This window comes from Quercus suber, unplaced genomic scaffold (genome assembly GCF_002906115.3).
Source record: "Quercus suber isolate HL8 unplaced genomic scaffold, Cork oak 2.0 scaffold_324, whole genome shotgun sequence".
NCBI lineage: Eukaryota > Viridiplantae > Streptophyta > Magnoliopsida > Fagales > Fagaceae > Quercus > Quercus suber.
The window spans coordinates 452115-477889 of NW_027069777.1; the positions used below are offsets into that span (position 1 = coordinate 452115).

At 34.5% G+C, this 25775-nt stretch overlaps 1 protein-coding gene across 1 annotated transcript; it reads right to left on the minus strand.

The window, feature by feature from the left end:
- Nucleotides 1–999: 999 nt before the first annotated feature.
- Nucleotides 1000–11657, minus strand: LOC112022413 (carboxyl-terminal-processing peptidase 2, chloroplastic). The gene is made up of 13 exons (XM_065782985.1): nt 11500–11657; nt 8796–9156; nt 8542–8691; nt 7594–7676; nt 6909–7117; nt 4015–4083; nt 3414–3532; nt 2966–3041; nt 2849–2890; nt 2129–2237; nt 1578–1675; nt 1411–1504; nt 1000–1332 (listed from the first exon to the last, which is right to left on the minus strand). The coding sequence occupies exons 1-13, from the start codon at nt 11602–11604 to the stop codon at nt 1207–1209; spliced, it is 1641 nt and encodes a 546-aa protein (XP_065639057.1). The 5' UTR covers nt 11605–11657; the 3' UTR covers nt 1000–1206.
- Nucleotides 11658–25775: the final 14118 nt, after the last annotated feature.

The following is a 25775-nucleotide window of genomic DNA, read 5'->3' on the forward strand; positions in this document are numbered from 1 at the left end:
TCGATCTGCATGGAGAGCATCTCGAAAAACTGGTGGGTCACGAAAGACACCGACAGATAACGGAAAGTTGAGCCGCAAGGTTAGAAAAAGTGACACCCCTCTGCTCTTGAGATTGTTGATTGCTGTTTTCCCATTTTTGGGTTCTTGGACCAAGATGTTTTACTGATGACCACCAAGCAAGCTCGAATTTAGAACATGAATTTGACTGGTTTTGCCTGCAAGGACTGAGACTGAATCACTGTATTTAAGGGGCAATGGGTTCTTATTCTTACTTGATCATCTTTCCTTCCAAGTTGAATCAGTCAAGCCAAATTGGAGGGAAAGAAAAATCATGGGAGCAATCTGCGTATATAAACATCCTAGTGATGGTTATTTGATGACATGCTCGGGTCAATTCCTTTGTTCCTCAGAATACATGGTGCAGAATACAAAGAAAAAGCGATATTGATCAAGGCTTTTCATATATCGCTATAGAACCGATATATTTATCATACTCCGAAGGCCTTTTTGTCTTTTTTTCCCCCTTGGCAGCATGACTTATACTTTTTGTGGCATTTTTTGAATTTAATTTATAATCTTAACTTTCGAATATAAATTAAGATTGAGAGATAAGTGGAAAAGGCCCTTCAAAACCCATCCAGATTAACCCTGTACAATCGAATTTCAACTAAAAAAAAGGCTGGTTCTCCTGGGTTCATCCAGTTTGAAAATTCTCCTGCATACGTGATTGGAAATTTCCTTTAACAAAGATTCCATTTACTATGAATCAACAATGCCTCCCTGTTGGAACTCAGTTCTTTTAGGGAAGGTACTCTTAAACAAGACAAATGGACAATGTATGCACCATTATTAATTGCTTGATGTATTCTCGAGGCCACTGGGAAATTATGTCATTTACGCTGCCCTTGGACTGCACTTTGCCATGGCAAGAAACTTTCTCCATGACAAGGGGTTTCATTTTTTTTTGGTCCCTCTGACTATCATGAATCAAATATTGCCTTAAAAAAATTAAAAAATTAAAAAATAAACAACTCTTTACAGCTTAATCAGGCTGTTGTTGCTGTGCCAAATTTACACTTGATAATTGAATGAACAACATCCCTGTTCACTTGATAATTGAATGAAGTTCCTAAATAATTCTAAAACTACCTTTCATAAAGAATTCTGCAGTTCTCTTAAAAGCATTGCTAACACCGCAATATTCTGTCATCTTGCAAATAGCTGGACTCTATTCATATAGCAAGCAGATGCAGGGTCCTGGAGGCAGCTACAAAAACCCTCCTCGTCCTTGGGAAATGTTGTGGGTAGAGGATGGTCAGGAATTACACCAACCTGTATCGAGAGTCAAGGTGAAGGAAGCAGGATTAGGACCAATAGATGTGTGTGAGAGAGAAAGAGTCAGTAACTGACCTTATCAATATCTGTGTGAGCAGGTGTCTCATATCGAGCAACTGTAACAGCCAAGCCAGAGCCATCCGATAGCTCAAAAACTGACTGAATCTTGCTGCAATTGGGATGGGTAGCTCATGTCAGGAATAAATGATTTTAATGATTGTGCTTGAAGTAAAAGTCATTACCCTTTCCCATACGTGGGTTCTCCAAACAGCACAGCACGTTTATTGTCTTTCAAGGCACCAGCTAAAATTTCACTTGCACTAGCAGTTCCTTTGTTAACCTGATGCAAATTCAGTAAAGGATATTGTCATCAATTTTTCACCATATGAACAATTATGATCTTAGAAGATAAAGTTCCACCACCACACGCATATGATAACAATGGAAAAATGGAAATTAGGACCAGAAAAAATCCTATAATTTGATTAAACAAACATGGAAATGTGGAGGAAGTTTTGTAGTTACTTTGGATAGCAACTGTCAGAAAGGTTCCATCTTTATAAGACAATATATTAGAAATTAGAAATAGCAAGAAAGAAAAGAAACAAGAACAATTAGTCCAAGACTAAACATTGAGAGAGAAGATATTGAGAATGAACAACCTAAATACACAATCGTCAGTGTAATGATTCTGTAATTCCATAAATCTATAGCGCAGACATTTGCAAATATATCTCTCAAATATTACGGATGATCATGACAAAGTTGTATTATAGAATATACAGAAGTATACCAGCACAGCAAGGGGTTCTGAAGCAGCTATTGCATTGCTCCCGTCTGTGTCATAGATATCTCGAACACCTCGACTATCACAAATATACACAATGACACCTTTGTCCAACCTGAATGGAAGCAGACATATGAGAACTTGTGCTGCATATATTGGGTCACATAAAATGAAATACCAGCTTAGTTTATTAAAGACTACGAACAAGATAGCAACAGGTGCTCCTAAAGATATAATTGCAGTACAGTAATGCCCCAATGTGTGGACTTTAAAGAAAAATAATCACTTCCCAAATCTTTTAAACAAGTAAAGCATACCACTAATTAGTAACTAGAAAGGTATCTAGTAGACTCAAGGAGAAAAAGAATTAATTATGAAAAAAGAAGTATTTAACCAAGTAAAAATATAAAATTGCATCATAAAAATCATGGAAATTTTACTTGTTGGATGATTTTACACAAGCCAGGGCAGCAGAAAGTGCACGAAACATCCATGTGTTTGGGCACATACATTACAACTCAAATGTTTCAAGTCAATACATGCGTGTTTGTCTAAATGAGAAACACATGCAATTATCAGGAAGCACTAGTTAATGGTGGAGCCAAACTTTTCATCATTCTTTTCCTCCATCAGCAAAATAATACCAATTGACTGGTATAAGGGCACCAGAATAGGTAAAGTGAATGCATGCAATATAAATGTAAATTGTTTACCATTGTAGCTTACCAAATCTTTGCAATCTCAATTCCTTCTGGGAAAAGACCACCGCTGCACCAAATTTAAGCTTTAAGAAAGCCTTTCAAAGGGTGAAGTAAAAAATGGACCGAATTAAAAGATAATCACCTATTATCTCGAAGGTCCAACACAAAGGCATTAACACTGTTACTCCTTAAAGTATCAATTGCTTCCTTGACAGCACCTAGAAGGGATAAAAGCTTTCAAGATAAATTGCAGAAATTTATATTTGAAATATAAAATGAATACAAGTATCAAATAAGGCAATGAAGAATAACTATAAGGAATTTTGACCATTTCAGTTATGCTTAACTATATAAGATAAAATATTACTGTCTCATTTGCCTAACCTATCAAAAAATAAATGTCTTATTCTTGACAAATATACAAGACAAAGGTTGACTGTTTCAGTACAACACTAGAAATTAAGAAACTAAGCTCTTATGCATGAATATATATATATATATATATGAGAGCATGAAGATATACTTGTTCCAACTTATCAGATTAAAATCTGATTGGAGAGGAAATTTGGATAACAAGTAGTTCTACTTACCAGATGCATTTTGGTTGAACGAAGTTAATTTGATATAACCAACCCTACGGGAATCCCTCCCTGAACCAGGCACTTGGCATAGTCGTGACTTCACTGGATTTAGTGAAACTTTCTCTCGCCTGGAAGGCAGTAGTTGGTGAATTAGTAAATTTTTAAGTAAAATAAAAAATGCACAAAGAAAAGTGTTGATTTTTTTCCAGCTCAAATGAGAACTAAGCTCAACACCACAGCTGTAGCTCAGGCAGCCAAGGGTTGGGGAGGTTTTTATCAAACCTTTGTAATTTAATAACGATACAAATATTCATATCAAAGTGACTAAGCTTAATGCAATAAAGCATAAATATACTTGCTCAAAACTATCCTGGGATATCCAAAGTTAATTTCCCATCATTTTTTTTTATTTTTTGGTAATTACACAAGAATTCGGTGGGTCTTGAATCCCCCAGGCCTCACCCTCCAGGCCTCCACCTTCCTCTTACAAGGAGAGGAGGTATCATTTGAGCCACAGCTCATTGGCAATTTCACTGCTAGCAAAATTGGAATAAAGTTTCCCTCAGTCATTTTTAAATTCATGCACTCTGGAGAGAGAGAGAGAGCTCACATCAAAGCTACATGCTTTATTTCGGGTCCACTACGAATGGTCAATTCCACTGAACTTCCTTCAGGTCCCCTGCAATTTAATTAAAAAGTTTAAGCAAACTAGAGAAGAAATGAAAGGGTGAAAACCTGGCTGAAAATAAAAACGTGCTGCTAAAAAATTTCTATTGAATCAGATGTAAAGTATAATCAACATGAATCTGTTAACTTAAAACAAGCGCAGGTCAGTTGCCAGATCAATAATCACTTAGTTGTGAAGTGGCTACATCATACACTTACACATGGTAGCTGCCCTCTAGCCTTGGGCTTTTCTCGTGTGTAGTGAGAATCATTCCATTTTGGAATTGATTATATGGTTATATTATCAAACCTAGGCTAAGGTACAAGTGATAGCCAAGTGGTAATGACATCCTTTGTGGTGTCCAATGTTTGTGGTTCGAACCCCACTTCCCCCCTCCCCCATTACTTGCCTATCCAAAAAAAAAAACCTAGGCTCTAAGATCTGATCCAACAGGTGGCACCATTAACACTCAGAATATCCTACTATGTTTGAGCTGTCCCAATTTTATAGTAGCATAATAACCTTTAATAATATACTTCCCTTTTCTTTTACCTCTGCTAAATGAGTAAAAAAACCCGTAATAAATATCCTCAGAATATCACTCAGAATATCCTTCTCTACACTCTACAGTTGGTACCTTTTACCAAATCTCCAATGCCATTTCCCTGAGAGGGCTCAATTAAAGGTGCTTCATATTCAGATACCTAACATGCCCTCTTTCTCCAAAGAGTACATTATACCTCAATCGATTAAATGAAACTTAGTTGAATCACCCATTCCTCCCCTCAAAAAAGTCTCTTTGGAGATTTTCCAACGCATTGGAGATATGAAAGGGCATTGTAAACAAAGAAGTAGAGTAGGAAGCGAAGATAATATACTCTTAATTAGAGTTATTCTTCCTCCCTTGAATAAGTACAACTTTTTTCATCCCACAAGCCTTCTCTCCACCTTTTCAATCATTGTATTCTAAACATTCTGAGCCTTAGAGGAAGAGCCTAGTGTAAGTCCCATGTAATTCATAGCAAAAGAACCCAACTTACAACCCAAATTGATGTAAAGTTTCTCCACTTTCAAAATACAACCCAGGATCAACTCGTCTCAATTTTCTTGAGCTGCCAAAAAACTTGTTATAATGCCATTGATTATAATGAAAAATGAACAGTTGATATATAGAATTGGATCCAGTTCTTCACTTATCTCCAAACCCAAACTTTAAAAATAGGAAAGTAAACACTCCCAATTCACATGGTCATACAACTTTTCAATATCTAACTTGCAAATAAGTCCATGTACACCACTCCATATACGGCTATCCAACCATTCATTAGCCATAAGCACATAATCAATAATTTGCCTACCTCCAACATAGGCATTTTGGGAGGATGATACAAGGTCTCCAACCACTTTCTTTAAATGGTTAGCAAGTACCTCCACAAGTGATTTACACACAGTCCCAACCAAACTAATAGGACGAAAATACCTTATATTCCATGGTCTTCTTAGGAATCAAATATGTGTGTATTTATATAATTGGAATTAAGGCAATAAATGAGACTTTTAATGACTTCTTAATTTTGCAGTAGTTGTAGAACTTCTCAAATGCCTGTAAAATATACCCCTCTATAGTGTCTCAACAATGTTTGAAAAACATCAATGTAAATCCATCCAGCCACCTTCTCCCCATCCATATCATGACTTCTTAAATTTGCAGTAGTTGTAGAACTCCTCAAATACGTGTAAAATATTCCCCTCTACAGTGTCCCAACAACATTTGGAAAACACCATTGTGAATCCGTCCAGCCCTAGTGCCTAATCACCATCCATACCATGTAAAGGCCCAAAATTTCTTCTTTTTCAAATGGCCTCTCCAACCATCTGCTACCATTCTCATCAATAGTGAACATCAATAATCTGTCCACACGGGGTCTCCAGAGTTCTGGCTCAAAATTTAGGTCTTTATAGAAATGTACAGCTGCATCCTTCACTTCTCTCTCTTCTAAGTGTAGCACACCATCCACACACACACCATCCACACACACACCATCCACTTCAAGCTTACCAATAAAATTTACTCTTCTATGAGAGTTACCCAAGCAATTAAAAAACCTGAGTTTTTGTCCCCCTCCTTCAACCATAGAGCTCTATTTTTATGCCAATTCACTTCCTCAAGATGCGTTAGTATGCTTAACATGGAGCTAAACTCTGACCACCCCGGTCTTGCCTTCTGGTATGCAAATTACCAGGAGTCATCTCAGAAGGAAAGCATACTTCAAAATCAAGAAAAGGTTAATGATTCAAATTCATTACAAACTGAAGGAACTTAATTCTTTACAGATTAATAAAGGCTACAATACACACGCATTATTTTCTACACAAAAAGTGGGAATTGGATAATCTGTTCTGTAATTATAGGCTTATTATGATATGAGATGTGGCATAAACTCGACAATGTTAAAAGGGATTCATGATATGGAATTTCAATATTCATTTGGAAAATACTCCTAGTGCTAAAACTCAGGCACCTTATTGACATTTATCAATATCGCCATCAAAGACACCAGGGCATAAAAGTAGGGCTACTTTGAATTCCTTCCTGGTACATTTCAATTTGCAAACTACATCAAGGAGAACTAACTAAACAGTAAAGCGCACAAAAAAAAAAAAAAACCATCCAAGATTCTGCATATTCTTCTCTCTTTTTGTGCATGGAAGTGTGTGATAACCGAAGAATGGGACTTCAGCAATAAGTTACAATGCAACAACATTATTGCATTTACTATATCGGAAAAATAGCACATATTTGACAGGTTAAGAGGTTGGCAATGTAAGAAACTCACTGCAACCGCTCTGCTGCATCATATATGCCCATCATTTCTGTACTTGTATCATCAATTGCCAGAATAACATCGCCAGACAAAATTCCAGCCCTATTTGCAGGACCTCCTGGAGCAGCTGAAATAACAACAAGTCCTGCAGGTGATCCATCAAATTGTGTGGGATAGCCAATTGACAGGCCTACACCTGTAAGAGCACCTTGAGTCCCAGACTGCCTTCAAAGAATATATTAACAGATTTTAGGGATAATTTTTATATGCATCTAAAACCCACTTAAGTAGACAGTATCTAAATTTTGTATAGCATAGCTAGTAATTTAAGGCACAAAATATATAAAATACAGAAATGAAACAAAAAAAATGTGTTATAAATTTGGCATAAAACACATAAATAAAGAGGACATAAACAGAAAGAAGTATGGATATATTGCAGATATGAATGAATAATTCAAGACAAAAAGAACGCGTACATATGTTAGATTACTTCTTTCACTATATTCCAATTTAGCAACATACTTATGTTATCTTAGTATAATTTCATAAGATATTGTCAGAACTAACTAATTGAGGATATTAATTAAAAAATAATTTAATCCATTAAGTATACATTTCTTCTATATATAGGAGTTTCTGTTATTCAAGCCAAAGATGCGGTATACCAAGATGGCATGAAGAAATAGCATCATACGCGCAAACTCTTGAACTTTTCAGGCTCTAGAAACCGAGTAAAAGGATCATCCAGTGTGGCAAGCATCTTCCTTATTGCCGTATCTGAATGCAAATACACCACTAGGATTTAGAAAGGAAGTACATAGGGAAGACAGAAGTACTAATTTTAACTAATAAGTAATTGCAGTGAAATGATAGAACAGGTTTAAAGTTACTTGTATAGAATTACAAAAAATCAAATACAGCATATCACAAAACCATCTATGTATCGAAACAAGGTAAATTCCCAATCATATTTCTTCTAGAAAATTCATTCTCTCTCCAACACATTTAACACAATCACATACTGCAACAAGTAGAATTAGCAATGGAATTTGAATTCACATTGCCCTAAAGTTGAGGTAGAAGAAACAATAGCCTATTCAAAGACATGGTGGGATCTCTCATCATCCAGATAACCCATCAGAAAACAGTCTATCCATGCAATCTTTAAAGTTCCTAAACGAAAAGTTTCTGCAGCTAAGCTTTCCAAGAAATTAACTGTCCTCTAACATTTTTAGAAATCAAAGGAGGCATGACATGCAGAAGTCTATTGTACACGTTCAGCACATTGATTTATTGTAATCTGAAAAACCATTAAAGAGGTGGTAAATCAATGGCATCTAGGCATATCGCATAATCAGCCTCCATAACAAAGAGATGGTGAGTGAATCATTGGTTCAAATCCAAACAAGAAGCTCATTATGTTTAATTATAAAAGTACATCAGGCAAATGAGCATGAGACTATGCAATAAAAATATGATTTATCCCATCTGGAACCACTGCTGAATCATTTCCACACATTCAGAATATAACTCCAGGTTACCACATAAATACTAGACTATTATTTGGGCATATTAACCCTTTTCTCACTGGTAACACAGAAAACCACCATAATTAAATTATTACAAATAATGCAAGCCATACATGTCTGTTCTCGTGTGTTCATTGGTTCATTGCGCAGTGCATTTTCTCTGTACCGAAACCAACTTTGTCCATTAAAAGTTTTGTCAACATATGCACGATCAATTGTTCTCCATGCCTCTAAGAAGAGGAGATTCTCTTCGGTGAGGGCCCCTGAACAATGACTATAAGTATTACAATGAAAAATAAAGTAAAAAATATCTAATTCTTCAATATTTGAAATTTCCCAGAAAATCATTATAAGAGATTAAACTTACAGGATGGACTCTTACTAACAGAAACAGAAAGTGACATGACCAGCATCACTCCAACGAGTAAATGGACAGAAAGAACAGAGACATGCCGCCTAATTTTTTCAGAACAGTCTATCACTTTTTGAAGAGTGCTAGAGTATCTCCCCAATTTGAAGCGTCCATAACTTATTGAAAAAAAACCACACTTTGAAGATAAATTCTTATGAAGCCTTGATATAGACTGAAGCAAGAAATAATGTTTAGAAGTTCCATCAGTATTACTACAATTCCTCGGCTTGTTTCTGGCATTTGTCCTTTTACACAGTAAGCGACTCCTTAATTGAGCTTCTACAATCCTAATGGGGTGAGGTTTCCATGGCAGCACCTGGAAAGAGTCCAACTGAAATTGTAAAATAGCCCCTTGACTACAATTCAAAATGTTCACATGCAGACATTCATACAGCACTATTTTTCAGGATACACTGAATTTCCGAGACCTTTCACCAAAGTCTAGTATAAGGAAATTGGAAGATGAGACTGCCAGAATGGATTTATTTAATAGGAACAAAAAAGCATACAGTGCCATACATTAAAATTGTAGTAATGATCCTGTTACTAGTAATCTTTCTTGCAACATGGCTCACCGTGAGCACAAAATTGAAGTTGTAAACCAGGTCTAGTAATAAGGCCAAAATTTCTGTTTCATACACCGCACCCCCAGTTCCCAAACATCTAATCAATCTATATTTGATTCATTTATGATTTTCTACTAAACCAAAACTTCATTTTGAATTACCAAGACGCAAGACCTTACAACTCAATTAGTACTTTTTTATATTTTCAATAAAGGCTCTAAAGTTCAAATCTCTCTACCCTTTTGTAATTACAAATTTTTTTTTTTTTTAAATTGTATTTTGAATTAATTTAACTTACGATGTCTAGGTGCCATTCAATGCACTTAGGATTGTTAAAAGACTCGGCAAGCCCAAACCACCCTCCTAGTCAAAAGATAATGACGGTTTCAACGTGCTATCAATTGAGCATTGGGTTTGGTTTTTGGAAGAAGAAAAAATAGATGATTAATTGGGTGTCAAGCAGAAGAAAATTTTACCAATTAAACCCATCCCTATTGACTAATAGGTACACATGACTTTTACACACCATTATCCCCCCAATTCTTTGAAATCTAAAATCCTAATCTCATTTCTCAAGCTTCTTACTCGATTCTCAACTTTCTCACTCAGTCAATCACTATCACCCATATCCCTAACGCCATTCTAATACCTCCTTAACACTACTGTTTAGTATTGCTCTCTCTCTCTCTCTCTCTCTCATTGTAAATACTGCACTTTGCATCTTGAGAAAATTTAAAACACAAGCAACTAAAAGAAAAAAAAAAATGTTCATTTCGCATAATACAAAAACTCCAACTTTGATCTTGAGTAGAAATTTAAATTATAATTGGTCATCATTGGAACCAATGGAAAAATACTTGTTTTCCAAAATAAAAATAAATGTTCAAAAGCACAACTTATAATTGATAAATTTCGGTTCTAAATTGAATTGGAATGACTAGGGTTAATCCTTCCTAGTTTGATTGGTCCCAAATGTGCTATTAAAAGCCAATCTAGTGCTTTGGTTTTAGTGATTTGAATCCTTTTTGCTCCACTTGGTATAACAATTGAATTTGTATATATTCAAGAAAAGACAATTGTATGGATAATTTAAATGACTTTAATTTCATTTAGGATCAATCACATCATATTTAGAGTCTAATCAGCTAAGGGAAACAAGATTTGAATTATCCTTCAAAAAATATAAAAGGGTGTATGTTATATATAAGAAATTATAGAATAGGGTGTTGTTTGGCACTCTGGATACCGAACTAGGACATAGCATGCTGACTGGCAGTTTGTCTCCTTATTAACCACAATTATTATTTTTTTAATTATTTCCTCTCACAGTTAAACTATAAATAATTATTTTAATATCTTATGAACTTATTTACAAATTTAAATAATTAAAGCTTATATATATATACATACATACATNCACCCCCCCCCCCCCCAAAAAAAAAAAAAAAAAACAGTTAAGCGTATGCGTACAAGTCCTCGTTTTCTTCAAAATCCACATATTAAGAAGGAAACAGTTTCAATTAAAAGCAGTAAGCTCAAGATAACATAAAAGAAATCCAAGAAGCCAGACTCCCCACCAAGCAAATCCGCGGAATTTATTCTTTTGTTGATAATTCATTAGTTACAACAACAGGGGTGGGGGGATTTGAGCAATTGTGAGAGCAGGATATGCCACAGACCTACAAGGCCCTTGGCCAAATCTGCTGAATTGGAATCAGATTACATTGCATTCACCACATTTCTCCGCAACCAATTCAAAAATAAATAAAAATAAAAAATAAAAACTTTATCAGGTTGTTGATACATTCAAGCTTTTAAGTCTCATAGGTTCATTCTAAAACCAAGCCTTAATTAATCAAATTGGACGAAATTCAAGCAAGCAGCAAACAACTTCATCTAAGCCAAGCTTGAAATTCGCATAACTAAGCCAACAAACAAAACCCAATCACGTCATTTTTTTTCCAACATTAACTCCACAAAATCCACAGCAACAGAATAAAACATAAGAAATCAGTAAAACCATATTTCATTTTCCTAGAAACAAAAGGAAAAGCAATACTAAGAAGTGAAATTGGATTGATTGAAATGAGTACCTGCGGATTGGCTGCCTTGGCGGTGAAGTTAGGGTTCTTGTAGGTATAAGAGATAGCGAAATGAGGAGATAACAAAGCAGTAGGAGAGCTTGCGAGAACCTCCATTCACAGCCACTGGCCTCGGAGAGCAGAGAAGAGCAGAGCTCTTTGGGTTCCCTCTTATCGTTGGCGTTTGGACTTTGGACATTGGACACCCAAACTGGGCCAGAGTCCAGAGCCCTTAATTTCGTATAGCTGTCCTGTACTGCTGTTGATTAAATGAAACTTTGGGCTTTAAGCATCCCTTTCCCAGTTCCCAAACATCTAATCAATCTATATTTGATTCATTTATGATTTTCTACTAAACCAAAACTTCATTTTGAATTACCAAGACGCAAGACCTTACAACTCAATTAGTACTTTTTTATATTTTCAATAAAGGCATCTAAAGTTCAAATCTCTCTACCCTTTTGTAATTACAAATTTTTTTTTTTTAAATTGTATTTTGAATTAATTTAACTTACGTGTCTAGGTGCCATTCAATGCACTTAGGATTGTTAAAAGACTCGGCAAGCCCAAACCACCCATCCTAGTCAAAAGATAATGACGGTTTCGAACGTGCTATCAATTGAGCATTGGGTTTGGTTTTTGGAAGAAGAAAAAATAGATGATTAATTGGGTGTCAAGCAGAAGAAAATTTTACCATATATATATATATATAAAAGTATATTTTATACACACATATATACCCAAACTAAGCCATATATTTACAAGTTTTTTTCGCAAACACATTATTATGTTTAAGCTTACTCGTTTCAAAGTCATACCTAAACTTGGGTTTAAACTTAGATTGTTTGCTAAATAAATTATTATGATCATGATTTTTTTATTCTTAAACAACTTGATTTAGCCATTTTAATAGTTGAGCCTAAACATAATCTTGAACTTGACTTATTTGTTAAATAAATGAACATACAAACCTCCTTTCGATTCAAACTTGAATGGTTCATAAATACCTCAATTTTTTTTATTTTTTTTTTAGAAAGAACATCAGTAACTTTTATTAACAAAAAACTAGCCATTATCGGCTGAAAGTGTAGCTTGAAGGTGTGGAGGAACATCCTCCATCCACACCCAAAAACCTCTAACATATCTTACATGTTTAGCTAGATTGTGAGCAACAGAGTTACCAAGTCTACGAATTTGGAAAAATGAAATACAACAGCTAGTCTCTGTGGTCACTTTGGCTGCTACATGGATATGACCAAAAGGAGAGAAGGAGTCGTCGTCACTTCTAAGACACTTGATCACAGCTTCAAAATCGCCTTCAAGGATAAAGGAATTTAAGCCAATTTCTTGAGCAAAGTAAATGGCTCTAGTTGCAGCCATTACTTCAACAATATCGGATGAGTATGGCAGATTCACCAATTTAGATAAGGAAGCAATCGATTGTCCTAGGGAGTTCCAGATCACGACGTCAAGGCCAGCCTTATATATCTCTTTGAATGTGGCTCTGTCAAAGTTCACCTTGAAGTTTTCTACAGGGGGTGGGCTCCATTTGACCTAAGGGCGAGTGCAAACAGGAGATTAGAGCGTTATGACCTGGTTTGCTTGGTGATACTCAATGAGTGCTTGCTTTGCATTCATGGAGAATTGGCTGACTAGATACTCTTCATTCGTGGTTTTAAGTTTGTTCCGGCAATACCACACTATCCAAAGGATCATGGCAAGCAGATTGACGTCTTTCCTTCTTCATGAGTGAGTTTGATGAGTTCTGAAACCGTATGTACAATTCTAATCATGGTGAAGTCGTAGCTCTAGGACTGAGTTTCAAACTATTGTGAGTGCCAAGCATTCCCAGAGTGCATGGAATTAACTTTCTGCACTTGATTTACAATGGTCACATGTGTCCTCCTCAATGATTTTTCTTCGTCTCAAGTTTCTCTTCACTGGCAATGCTTTTTTGCAAACTCGCCATAAGAAATTCTTCACCTTATTTGGAACCGAGAGACTTCAAAAAAGCTTCCAAATCCCTCCATCTTGTCTTGGATTGGCTGTGGTGGTCTGGCCCTTTTCTATTGCTAAAAGAAAATTATAACCAAACTTCACAGTGTAGTTACCCGATGATGTGTATGGCCATATCAGCTTGTCCTCAATATAGGTGCGACACAAAGGTATACTCATTCTCAATTCGACCTCTTGGGAGCTGAATAATCCCTACAATAAACCTGCATCCCATTGCTTTGAAACCGAGTCTATAAGATCATTAACTTTCATATCCTCAAAGCCAAGCATCATTCCAAACTCCTATCGATTCTCCATAACCCACCCTCCACCTTGCACCTTTCATTAATACATCCCAACCCTTTAGTATGCTGCTCCAAGCATAAAAGCCTAATGTGGTATCCGAGGCCTCCATTATAGAGCTATGAGGAAAGAATTTTGCTTTGAAGACATGGTAGTGTTAGGATTTGTGCATTTGTGCCATTAAATCCTATTGTATGATGCTATATATTACATTATGTATGACATGATCTATGACTTAATATTTTAATTAAAAAAGTTGTTTTATTATTATCTGAAAATAATGGTAACATGAATATTTGGACATTGTCATATAGTCCATGAGATGCATAGTATGTGATTTATGTGAAAAGTCACAGAATATATAAATCACAAGTTTTTTGTAAACTCAAAATTTAGTTCGTAGTCGATGATGAAATTGGGCGTTTCATTTGCGAAGACTATAACATGTCAACTGAGATGATTTGTCTTGATCATTAAAATGGTGACTTCTAGTTGATATGTTGATATGTTTTAAGAGTTAAGACATATTGAACTGGACCGCTGTGAGATTTATTATTCTCCTAATGACTGTCAATTGAATAATAAATCTCACGACTTATATTCACATGAACTCTTAATCCTGAGAGAGTGATGGACATGATCATGAAGTGTAGGTTACTTTGATATATCAGGAGTGAGATCTAAAGTAACGGTCAAAACCTCAGTATGTTAGGCAGCCACATTTAGTGTTGATGGAACATATATTTTCAAGATAGAATTCATAGTCTCTTAACGAAGATATAAAATATTTCCTTGAGATAAGTTTAATGGTTTTGTTATTTAGAATGTTAGGCCTAACTACTTTAGTAAATAGTTACTAAAGTATATATTTATGAAATTGGATTTCATAAATATATGATGAATAACTTAAAGGATTAAACCGGGTACTTAAGGATTAAGATGTAGTAATTCACAAAGTGGCAGTCTTCATTCATGACTTTGTATTACTTCAAATATTTTATGAAGGGGTTGCATGTTCAATAAAGTTTTGGAATATAATTTATTAATAAAGTCTGGAATGCAATTATATTTATATAGTGGTGTTAAATATAATTAATGATAATTTTGGACTTGTCAAGAGTTGACAGAAAAGCCCAAGCCTAAGCCCATTGGAGCTAGTGTCTTATTTGTTCCCTCTTGGTCCCACTCCAAGTCACATACTAAAACCCAATTGGGAATGCCCAAAAGGCTAGCCCAATTAGATAATCAGATATAGGAGAGAAACATACAGAATTTTGTAATCATCACAAGTGCATGATTTGAGATATATATGAGTGTTGGACACTCTTTCATTCTCTCTAGAACAAACTCATATAACTGATTGAGAGACCACACATCTTGGGCGTTAGTGGAATTGGAGTATTGGAGTGAAGATTGAAAGTCTTCTTAAGAACTTCTGAATTTAGGTTTTGAATTTCACTGCTTCAAAGTACACTCCCTTGTTCTCTAATTCTGAAACTTATATGGCATATGTTAACAATTGTGAATGAAGTAGATCCGTTTAATATATTTTCCGCTACGTACATGCATAATTCCAACAAGTAGAACAAGGACTCTTTGTGATGCACTAGTCTCCAAGCTTGTTTGGCTAATAACGCGTCATTGAAAAGGGCTAAGTCTTTGAATCCCATACCACCAATAGACTTGGGTTTACAAAGTGTTTCCCATTTGACCCAATGGACTTTTTGCCGGTCTCCCTTTTGTCCCTACCAAAACTTCCTAATAAGGTTTTCAATCTTCGTACATAGACCCACTGGCAATTTGAAGGAGCTCATTGTATATGTTGGAATAGCTTGGACTACCGCTTTAATTAATATTTCCCTTCCTGCTTGTGACAATAATTTCTCTTTCCACCCTTGAATTTTCTTCCATACCTTCTCCTTAATGTAGTTAAAGTTGGCTTTCTTATTCTTTCCAATTAGGGATGGCAACCCCAAATATTGCTCAAATTGCTTAATCTCCAATAGCCCCAAGGCAGTCTTAATATGATTTCTAATCTCTTCCGTAGTGCACTTGCTAAAAAAGATTGTAGTTTTGCTCTTGTTTATTTGTTGGCCTGAACATTTTGCATAGATATCCAAGATATCAAGGATTTTTTGGCACTCCTATATAGTAGCCTTGCAAAACAATAAGTTGTCGTCTGCAAAAAGGAGGTGAGTCAAGCTAGGGCCATTTCTACATAAGGAATAACCCTTAATGTCTCCATTGGCTACTGCATTATTAATTAGGTCATTCAAGCCTTCTGTACATAATAAGAAGAGAAAGGGAGATAATGGATCGTCTTGTCTGATGCCCCTGGTTGGATGGATCATGTCTTTGGGTTCCCCATTGACAAGAACTGAGTAAGAAACAGTTGTAACACATAACATGATAAGATTGATCCATTTTTCATCAAAACCCATTTTCAATATCATTGCTTTGAGGTATGGCCATTCAACTCTATCATAAGCTTTGCTCATGTCGAGTTTTATTGCCATAAAATTCTCTTTTCCTTTGTGTTTCTGCATACTGTGGAGAGATTCAAGGGCTACCAAAATATTATCAGAAATTAAGCGAATTTTCGTGAAAGCACTTTGGTGTTCTGTGATAATTTTTGGTAGGATCTTTTTTAATGTATTTGCCAGAACTTCAGAAAAAAATTTATATAGGACATTACACAAACTTATGGGTCTAAAGTCAAATGCACATTCAGGGTTCTTTTTTTTTTTTTTTTTGGGAATAAGTGTTATGAAAGTATGATTTAGTTGTTCAGGCAATGAGGCAGAATTAAGGAATTTAAGAACTGATTAGTTACATCATTACCAGTTAAATCCAAAAAATTTGGTAAAAGAAAGGGAGCATACCATCTGGACCTGGGGCTTTTAGGGGGCCATATGTTTTAGTGTTGTTTGAACTTCACCAGCTATGAACGTTGCTAAGAGTTAGGACCTTATGTCTTCACTGACAATGGTATTGATAGAGTTGACTGCTTCATGTTGGTTTAGATTGTTGGTGGAGGAAAAGAGCTTCTGAAAGTATTCGACCAAGCAGTGATTTACTTCATTCAGATTTGTCCTCCACTGGCTTGATGTGTCTCAAATTTTTAAGATAGAATTTTTTCGCTTTCACTATATTGCACGACAATGAAAAAATTTTGAGTTTTTGTCTCCGTTTAAAGCCCACAAGGCCTTTGCCTGCTAGAACCACATCCTATTTCCTGCTAGAACCACATCCTATTTTCCTTGTCCATCAGATCAATGATTTCTTATTTCAACATCCTCACTTTTAAATTCACACCTGTTCTCATTGCAACTTCCTCGGCTTTCTTCAAGGCTACCCTCTTTTTTTCTAGTTCCTTTCTTACGTTTCAATGCTCCCTGTTCCATCTGTGTAATTCCTTTCCAGACTTTGCTATTTTTCTCATCACCTCCACAGCTGGGTCATAATTATGTGTATTGGACCATACGGCTTCTACAATTTCAGCACACCCTAGGTCGAACAACCACATATCTTCGAACCAAAATGGTTTGGCTATAGGATGAAACTCCAAACACTCTGGTACAATCCACAGAGGTTTATGATCAGATGTATCTGAGGAAAGATGGTGGACTTTGGTACTTGCAAAATTCAGCAGCCATTCATTGTTAGCAAAACCATGATCTAGCCTCTCCCATATTGAGTGTCCATCCGCAAAGTGTTTTTGCCAAGTGTATTGTGGTCCAACATATCCAAGATCAACGAATCCGCATTCATCAACTACATCTCGGAAAAGTTGCATTTGATTTTGGCTTCTATTGTTGCCTCCTAATTTCTCGGAGCTTTGCAATAGTTCGTTGAAATCACCTGTGCACAGCCATGGCAAGCTGAATCTGTTGTTCAATTGGCAAAGCATACTTCATGATTCAGTTCTCTTCTGTATCATTGGCTCCCCATAGAAGCCGGTCATCCTCCATGCATCTGCCTTCCCTTTATTTACTATTGCATCAATGTGGTATTTGGAGAAAGTCTCTACTGTCAAATCAATTGAATTTCGCCAGTATAATGTTAAAACTCCCCCTCTGTTATTTCTCTCTACAAAAAACAAATTTTCAAAATTCAAGTTGCGTTTGATTTCCTTTAGCCTTGCTTCATCCGCCCAAGTTTTGGCTAAGAACACAGCGAAGGGATCTTTTGCTCGAACCACTACTTCCAGCTCCTTCTCTATACGTAGGTTCCCAAGCCCACAACAATTCCAAAATATGAAACTCATTGGTGATGCGGGGCTACACCGTAGCCACCACCATTGATTCTTCTTGGCCATATTCTGTAGTGATTTGAATTTTTTTTGTTGGTTGTGTGGGTACAGTTTCCTCCCTTTCTCGATTTCTTTTCCCCAAAGATACAATTTGCATATGAGACTCTGAAAGATTGGGGTCAAGTGCCAATTTTTTCCATGTACGTGTGCCTTGATACTCCGTGTGTGATTTGCCTTGCAAGCTATCAAAATTATTTCCGAAAATATCTTTATTAAGATCGGTAGTAATTGAGATGGTATCAGTTGCTGAGGTGGAATTATTGCTGGTGTCAAATTTCTTTAAAGCCAAATCAATAACATTTAATTGTGCTTCAAATTCCTTGGACCTGTTTTAGGAAGTTTGGACCTCCAAGATTGAGTGAATCACCTTAGAGTTTGTATCACATTCAGTTACCTCTTGCCCCTTTAATTCCGAGAATTTCGGGATTATGGAATTTTGGTCTTTGTAATTACCATCCGCATCATTGGCAATTATTGCAAAGGACCCTAAAGTTACAAATTTTGAAACGGCAGCTCTGTCCTCATTAATGTCATCGGCCTGCATTGAATTATCACTGGCGTTTTGGACTTCCATCATCTCAGGTTAATGTTTGGGGTCTATTAAGGCAGAGTTCACCGATGAAGATTGTCCAAAACCATCTCCTATGCCTGAGACTATAGTGACTGATATTTTCCCTGGGTTATAAGGTAGAGCGCGAAGCCAAGCTCCATACTGCTGTTGTTCCTGCGTGAGCTTACCTTTACTGGCTAGCCAAATCTCACATTTCTTGTCTGCATGGGAGACTCTACCACACCAATAGTAGAAGTTTGGTAGTTTTTCATATTTAAAGGCAATCTAAATGAATTCATCAGCATTTATAGCAATTTTCCTACCCCTACAGAATAGTTTTGAGACGTCTATCTCAACTCTGACTCGAAGAAAATCCCCTCCTACCATCTCCTTCGTATGTTCAGATGGAATTACATTACCTATGGTTTCTCTAATTTCCAATGCCACCTCAGGATCAAGCATGCTCATTGGCAATCCATGCAATTGGACCCAAAAAGTTAATTTTGTGAACCTCAGCTATTTGGCAGGAATCGAAAAATCATAATGCTGGAAAATGACCACATGTTTATCAAATGACCATGGCTCTGTTGCTAATACCCGTTCCCATCAATCTCTAGTTCAAACACAAAGAGGAGAATATGATCACCAGCTTCTCTGATCTTGAAATCTTTTCATGCCCTCCAAAGTGGCTTAAAAGTTCTTCCCACAGCTTCAATATTGAGTGCTCTTCTTGTCATAAATTTTGCTACAAGTACATATTCCCGACTGGTAAGGTGCTTCAACTTCTTGAGATTGAGCTTGACATCTTCAATTGTAGTTAAGGAGAGTTTCTTCCAATCTTTTAGGACTTCTTCCATGGTTCAGAATTAGGAGATGCAATACACTTGTTTGGGAACAAATGGATTGTTGGAAAAAGAAAGTTCCTACATAAAATGCAAAAGTGTTTCCCACCCCAATGAAAAAGGACCACAAGCCCTACTAATAACCTTGTTATTAGAGGGAGCAAAGTATCATTCCTAAGATAATAATGTAGATTCTACTTTCTAACTTCTTAGTAGAGAGAGAGAGAGAGAAAAAAAATTCTATGGAAAATGGACATTAAATAATTCTATTCCAAATATTTAGATTAGACCTGTAAATGTACTCAAATTATAATAGGTGTCCTAGATCATTTGATAATAAAACATTTAACAACTTGTTGTGGTCCTACTATAATAATCACTTTTCTATGCTTTTATTAGACAAGTGGAGTGTCACTCAATTTTCTTAATCCTGCAAAAGCAAAAGGGTATTTTAGAAAAATTTATGCAACCTTAACAAATAAAAAGGTACACTTATGTCCATTATCAAATTTCAAATATAAATATTTTATGCTAAAAAAAAGTCATATTAATGAATACTTTTAAAGCATTTGTTACTAGACCTTTTTAGGAAAATTTTAATACCAGTTTCATAAAAAATATTAAAAAATTATTAAATAAGTTAATTGCTCTTTTCTAAAAATATTCATTAAACTAATATCTTAAGATATTCGTTAACTTATTAAAAAAAAAGCCAATTATAAGTGATAAGATTTTTTTTTCCCTCAATAAATGATGAGATTTGTAAGGAGGGCGACCGTACAAATCATAAAGCAACTTTTGATTTTAGACTTGTGACAGTTTTTGGCTAAAGTCAACAAAGCTGCCTTCAAAGTCATCTTTCAAAGATAATTATCACAGATTACTATTTGCAAGCATGTGACAGATAATCTAGAGAGAGCTAGAAAAATCAGACAGATATTCCTGATAGAACACTATTCACCCGCACACTTTAGAAAAACCAAACAGATCTAGAAAAGACAGACAGATTCCTAAACAGAACACTATTCACTCGCATGTGTCTAACAGATTCTTAGACAGATTTATCAGAAGCTACTTTACGATACTCTACAACTTTTAAATCTCCACCAACAGATTAACTTGAGTTAGCTAACTCAGGTTACTTTGTTACTTTTAAAGACTTACTATGATTCACTTCATCTATAAAAGGACAAACTTTGAAGACATAAGACAAGTTCCAAATTCTCTAAGGTTCTAGTTCTCAAGGTCCAAACTCTCGAAAGAAGATAGCTCTTTCCCTCTCCCTTAGAAAGACTCTTGTAATCCTTCATCTCTTGTAATCTTGTAACCCTTCCCCTCAGACAAAATCTTGTAATCTTGTAACCTTTCAGAAGATTTTACTTTGTAATCTTGTAACTCTTCAAACAGTTTTATTTTCAAAGCTTGTATCAAAGATAGCAGTTTGTTTTTAAGTTTTCTCAAAGACAGAAGTTTTATTCAAGTAAGGTTTTACTATTTTTGTTTTCATATTCCATACTCCGTTTTAACTTATTTTAAATATATTTATTTTACTATTTTCTTCTTTATCATCTATTTTATCATTTTTTATGCTTCCATATTACTATTGTGCTTTGATTTTTTATTAATTATGTCCCAAAAACTATTATTGTATCTATCAGTCTATTGGTTGATTTTATCTCCTGTTAATGTATTCCAATTATTTGTGTTATTATTATAGTTATAATTATAATCATCAGTATCACTGTCAGAATCAAAATCTATTTCATAATCCATATTACCTTTAAACCAATTATTGTCTATATCTCTTATGCTATAACCTTCATCATAAATTATATCATCATAGTCCATGTTTCTTATTAGTGTGTGTCTAACCTAAGTGTGAAAAAGCAAACAAATGATGAGCTGATAAACATATTTATTCTATTTCCAAGCAATTAATAATTACTGGCGGAACTATTACCAACCATCGGTATCCTTGCTATCGAAACCACCTCCTCGAGAAACTCCATTGTGGAACCACCCAAACACATGCCTGTCCATCGGCTAACAAAAACAAGCTGACCAACGCAGAATTATGGTTTGCCAACGAGTCTTGAGGCTGACCAACGCCAACAAGGAGCAAGTAGTGGCTATATAGCAATATATGTTCCTAGTAACTTCTTAATTGCAAAGAAATAAAACTCATACATCATCCATGGCTCTGATACCATAACATACCCAGGAGAGAGCACAGCAGTAATATGGAAGCATAAACAATGATAAAATAGATGATAAAGAAGAAAATAGCAAAATAGATATATTCAAGATAAGTTAAAACGGAGTATGGAATATGAAAACAGAAACTTGCAAAATCTTACTTGAATAAAAACTTTTGTCTTTGATAAACTTGAAAACAAACTGTTGTCTTAATACAAGCTTTAAAAATAAAACTGTCTGAAGAGTTACAAGATTACAAAACAAAATCTGTCTAAAAGGTTACAAGATTACAAGATTCTGTCTGAAGGGAAGGGTTACAAGATTACAAGAGAGGAAGGATTACAAGAGTCTTTCAGGAGGGAGAGAGAGGGTTATCTTGGACCTAAGCTTCTAATATCTCACAGTTAAACTATAAATAATTATTTTAATATCTTATGAACTTATTTACAAATATAAATAATTAAAGCTAAGATATATATATATATATATAAGTATATTTTATACACACAGATATATACCCAAATTGAGCCACATATTTACAAGTTTTTTTCGCAAACACATTATTATGTTTAAATTTACTCGTTTAAAAGTCATTCCTAAACTTGGGTTTAAACTTAGATTGTTTGCTAAATGAATTATTAAGATCATGTTCTTTTTATTCATAAACAACTTGATTTAGCCATTTTAATATTTGAGCCTAAACATAATCTTGAACTTGACTTATTTGTTAAATAAATGAACATACAAACCTCCTTTCGATTCAAACTTGAATGGTTCATAAATACCTCAATTAATTTAGAGTCGTATGGAAAATGGACATTTAAAAAATTCTATTCCAAATATTTAGATTAGATCTATAAATGTACTCAAATTATAATAGGTGTCCTAGATCATTCGATAATAAAACATTTAACAACTTGTTGTGGTCCTACTATAATAATCACTTTTCTATGCTTTTATTAGACAAGTGGAGTGTCACTCACTTTTCTTAATCCCACAAAAGCAAAAGGGTATTTTAGAAAAATTAATGCAACCTTAACAAATAAAAAGGTACACTGATGTCCGTTATCAAATTCCAAATATAAATATTTTATGCTAAAAAAAAAGTCATATTAATGTATACCTTTAAGGTATTTGTTATTGGACCTTTTTAGAAAAGTGTTAATACCACTTTTGTAAAAAAATATAAAAAATTATCAAATAAGTTAATTGCTCATTTCCAAATATTCATTAAACTAATATCCTAAGATATCTGTTAACTTTAAAAAAAAAAATGCCAATTATAAGTGATAAGATTTTTTTCCCTCAATAAATGATGAGATTTGTAAGGAGGGGACGTACAATCATAAAGCAACTTTTGATTTTAGACTTGCGACAGTTTTTGGCTAAAGTCACAAAGCTGCCTTCAAATCATCTTTCAAAGATAATTATCACAGATTACTATTTGCAAGCATGTGACAGATAATCTAGAGAGAGCTAGAAAAATCAGACAGATATTCCTGATAGAACACTATTCACCCGCACACTTTAGAAAAACCAAACAGATCTAGAAAAAGACAGACAGATTCCTAAACAGAACACTATTCACTCGCATGTGTCTAACAGATTCTTAGACAGATTTATCAGAAGCTACTTTACGATACTCTACAACTTTTAAATCTCCACCAACAGATTAACTTGAGTTAGCTAACTCAGGTTACTTTGTTACTTTTTAAAGACTTACTATGATTCACTTCATCTATAAAAGGACAAACTTTGAAGACATAAGACAAGTTCCAAATTCTCTAAGGTNACAAGGCAGAACACAATGTCTCACAGTCACAGGTGTCATTCCATAAGCAGTTTCAACCTTCAAGTTTAAATGCAAAGACTCAATCCAATGGGATCAGCCTGATTGATTCTTTGCTTCAATTTTAAAGGTTGGGCGTTGTACTTAAACCTATTCTCCTGTTTTCCTAGACTTATTAGTACGCAAAAAAAAAAAAAGTCATAGGAAAAGGTTGGTTGTCACTACTCTATAATAGGCAGCCCACTTATAGCCGTTTTAGGTTCCTATTCAAATCAGTAATTCTAAATTCTAATAACAACTTTTATCATTTTTTTTTTTTTTGCAATTTGTTGAGATGATAAATTAGAATTATTCGATAATAAGTGATGTATTGAGCTTATGTGAAAGTGATTATTTACATATAGTTAAAAAAATTATAAAACAAATTATATCCTTAAGCTTAACAGAATTTTTGTTCTAATAGATAAGGAACCATCTCATCTCATTTCCTCTCTTCCATTCACATTTCACACGTGAGGTTTTATGTGCTGAGAAAAAAAGTTGGTGCAATTTAATTATTCCTCTTTTGTAGCAAGAAATTTATTATTCAAAAAAGATTGAGGTTAAGGCATCAAATGAGAAAAAAAAAATGGTGTGCTTAATAATGATGAGAAAAGAGACTTGAGATTAATTTGTTGCAATTAATTATCTATGGGTCATGCTAACGAGTCCCCTTAGAGCACTCGTTAATAATCCATTTTAAGAAAGTTTTAATACCACTTTTATTGGAAATTAAAAAAACTATCAAAATATTAATTACTTAGGGCACTCCTTAATAATCCATTTAAAGAAAGTTTTTATGGGAAATGAAAAAAAAAAGTAATTAATATTTTGACATTTTTTTCATTTTCCATAAAAGTGATATTAAAACTTTCTTAAAATAGATTATTAACGAGTGCCCTTAGGGCTCTCATTAGTATTTCCCATTATCTATTCAAAAAAATGAATATGCTGATGCAAGTTCATTGTAATATTGACGTCTTTGTTTTCTTTTCTTTGCCAAATAATTAATTTCATATGGTCAACTTGCTCATTTTTAGTAAAACTTGTTGGTCACCTACTCACCACGCATTTAGGATAAATTATTAGATACTCTCATAGTACCATAAATACATAATCTTCCTTTCACATGAATAGTAAGTCTCACCATAAATTTAATTAGTAGAACCCACCATTCATGTGAGAGGAAAGAATATGCATTTATAATATTTCGAGAGTATACAATAATTTTCCGAATTGTGGCCAACATCGCTTCTTGTGAGTTCATTAAAAACTTGGGGGTTTAAAAACTCGCCTTGCATTTAAATGCCATGGCAGTTATTTTAGACAGCTATGACATTTAAATAGTTATAGATATGGATGTGCACATTAAAGGCAGCATGCCTATTTTGGTTATTGTTCACATGCCATAATGCTACACTCCAGATGTATGGAATTTTAGTTGAAGTTGACTTTTTTTTTTTCTTTCTTTTTTTCTTTTTCTTTTTTTCCTTTGGCTAAATTGCATCCTATACGTCTAAAGTTTGGAGACTTTGAATTCTATATCCTCAAATTTCTAAATTTATATTTTATCTCCTGAAGTTATATTCTGTTAGCATCAGCATCATTTCTGTCCATATTTTTCATTAAGGTCACATAAGTTTACCACGTGTATTTAGTTTGTCCAATAAAATGATATTACATGGTACAATATAATGATGTAGATTAATGAAGATGATGTGGTATTGTTTTATTGGACTACCTAAACACACATGGCAAGCTTGTGTAACACTTAACGGAAAATATTGACAAATGGGCTACTAATTCAAACAGAATATAACATTAAAAGGTAAAATCTAAATTTTGAAATTTCATGGTGTAAATCCAAAAACACCGAAAACTTTAAGGGTGCAGTTTACACTTTTTTTTTTTTTGTATTAGAAGGTTAGAGCAATGACTTGATACCATGATAAAGTTTGAATGAATGACTATATATTAAACTATGTAAAAATATACAAAGGACTTGTACAAGTAATATGAGTGCAATAAAAGAAAACCTAGTACATTGGACCTAAGCCCTTAGTATTTATATTCTAACAAAAGTAATTCCAACATTCATTGATTATGTCATCAATCACATTGATTGTTATGTCAGTTTGTAAATCATAATCACATTGATTGTTACATCAGTTTATAAACTTTGTGGGGTAAAAGTTGTGGTATAATTAACATTTTTCTAAGTTATTTGATCTCTTTGTGCAATTGAGGTGAATAAATTGGATA

What these genes read in the sequence shown, in the direction of transcription:
- LOC112022413 (XM_065782985.1), bottom strand. Translation starts at nt 11,604, where the DNA reads ATGGAGGTTCTCGCAAGCTCTCCTACTGCTTTGTTATCTCCTCATTTC. An exon ending in CCAAGGCAGCCAATCCGCAG is followed by an intron (nt 9,157 to 11,499) that starts GTACTCATTTCA and finishes GACTCTTTCCAG; the next exon opens with GTGCTGCCATGGAAACCTCA. An exon ending in GAACACACGAGAACAGACAT is followed by an intron (nt 7,677 to 8,541) that starts GTATGGCTTGCA and finishes ATTTGCATTCAG; the next exon opens with ATACGGCAATAAGGAAGATG.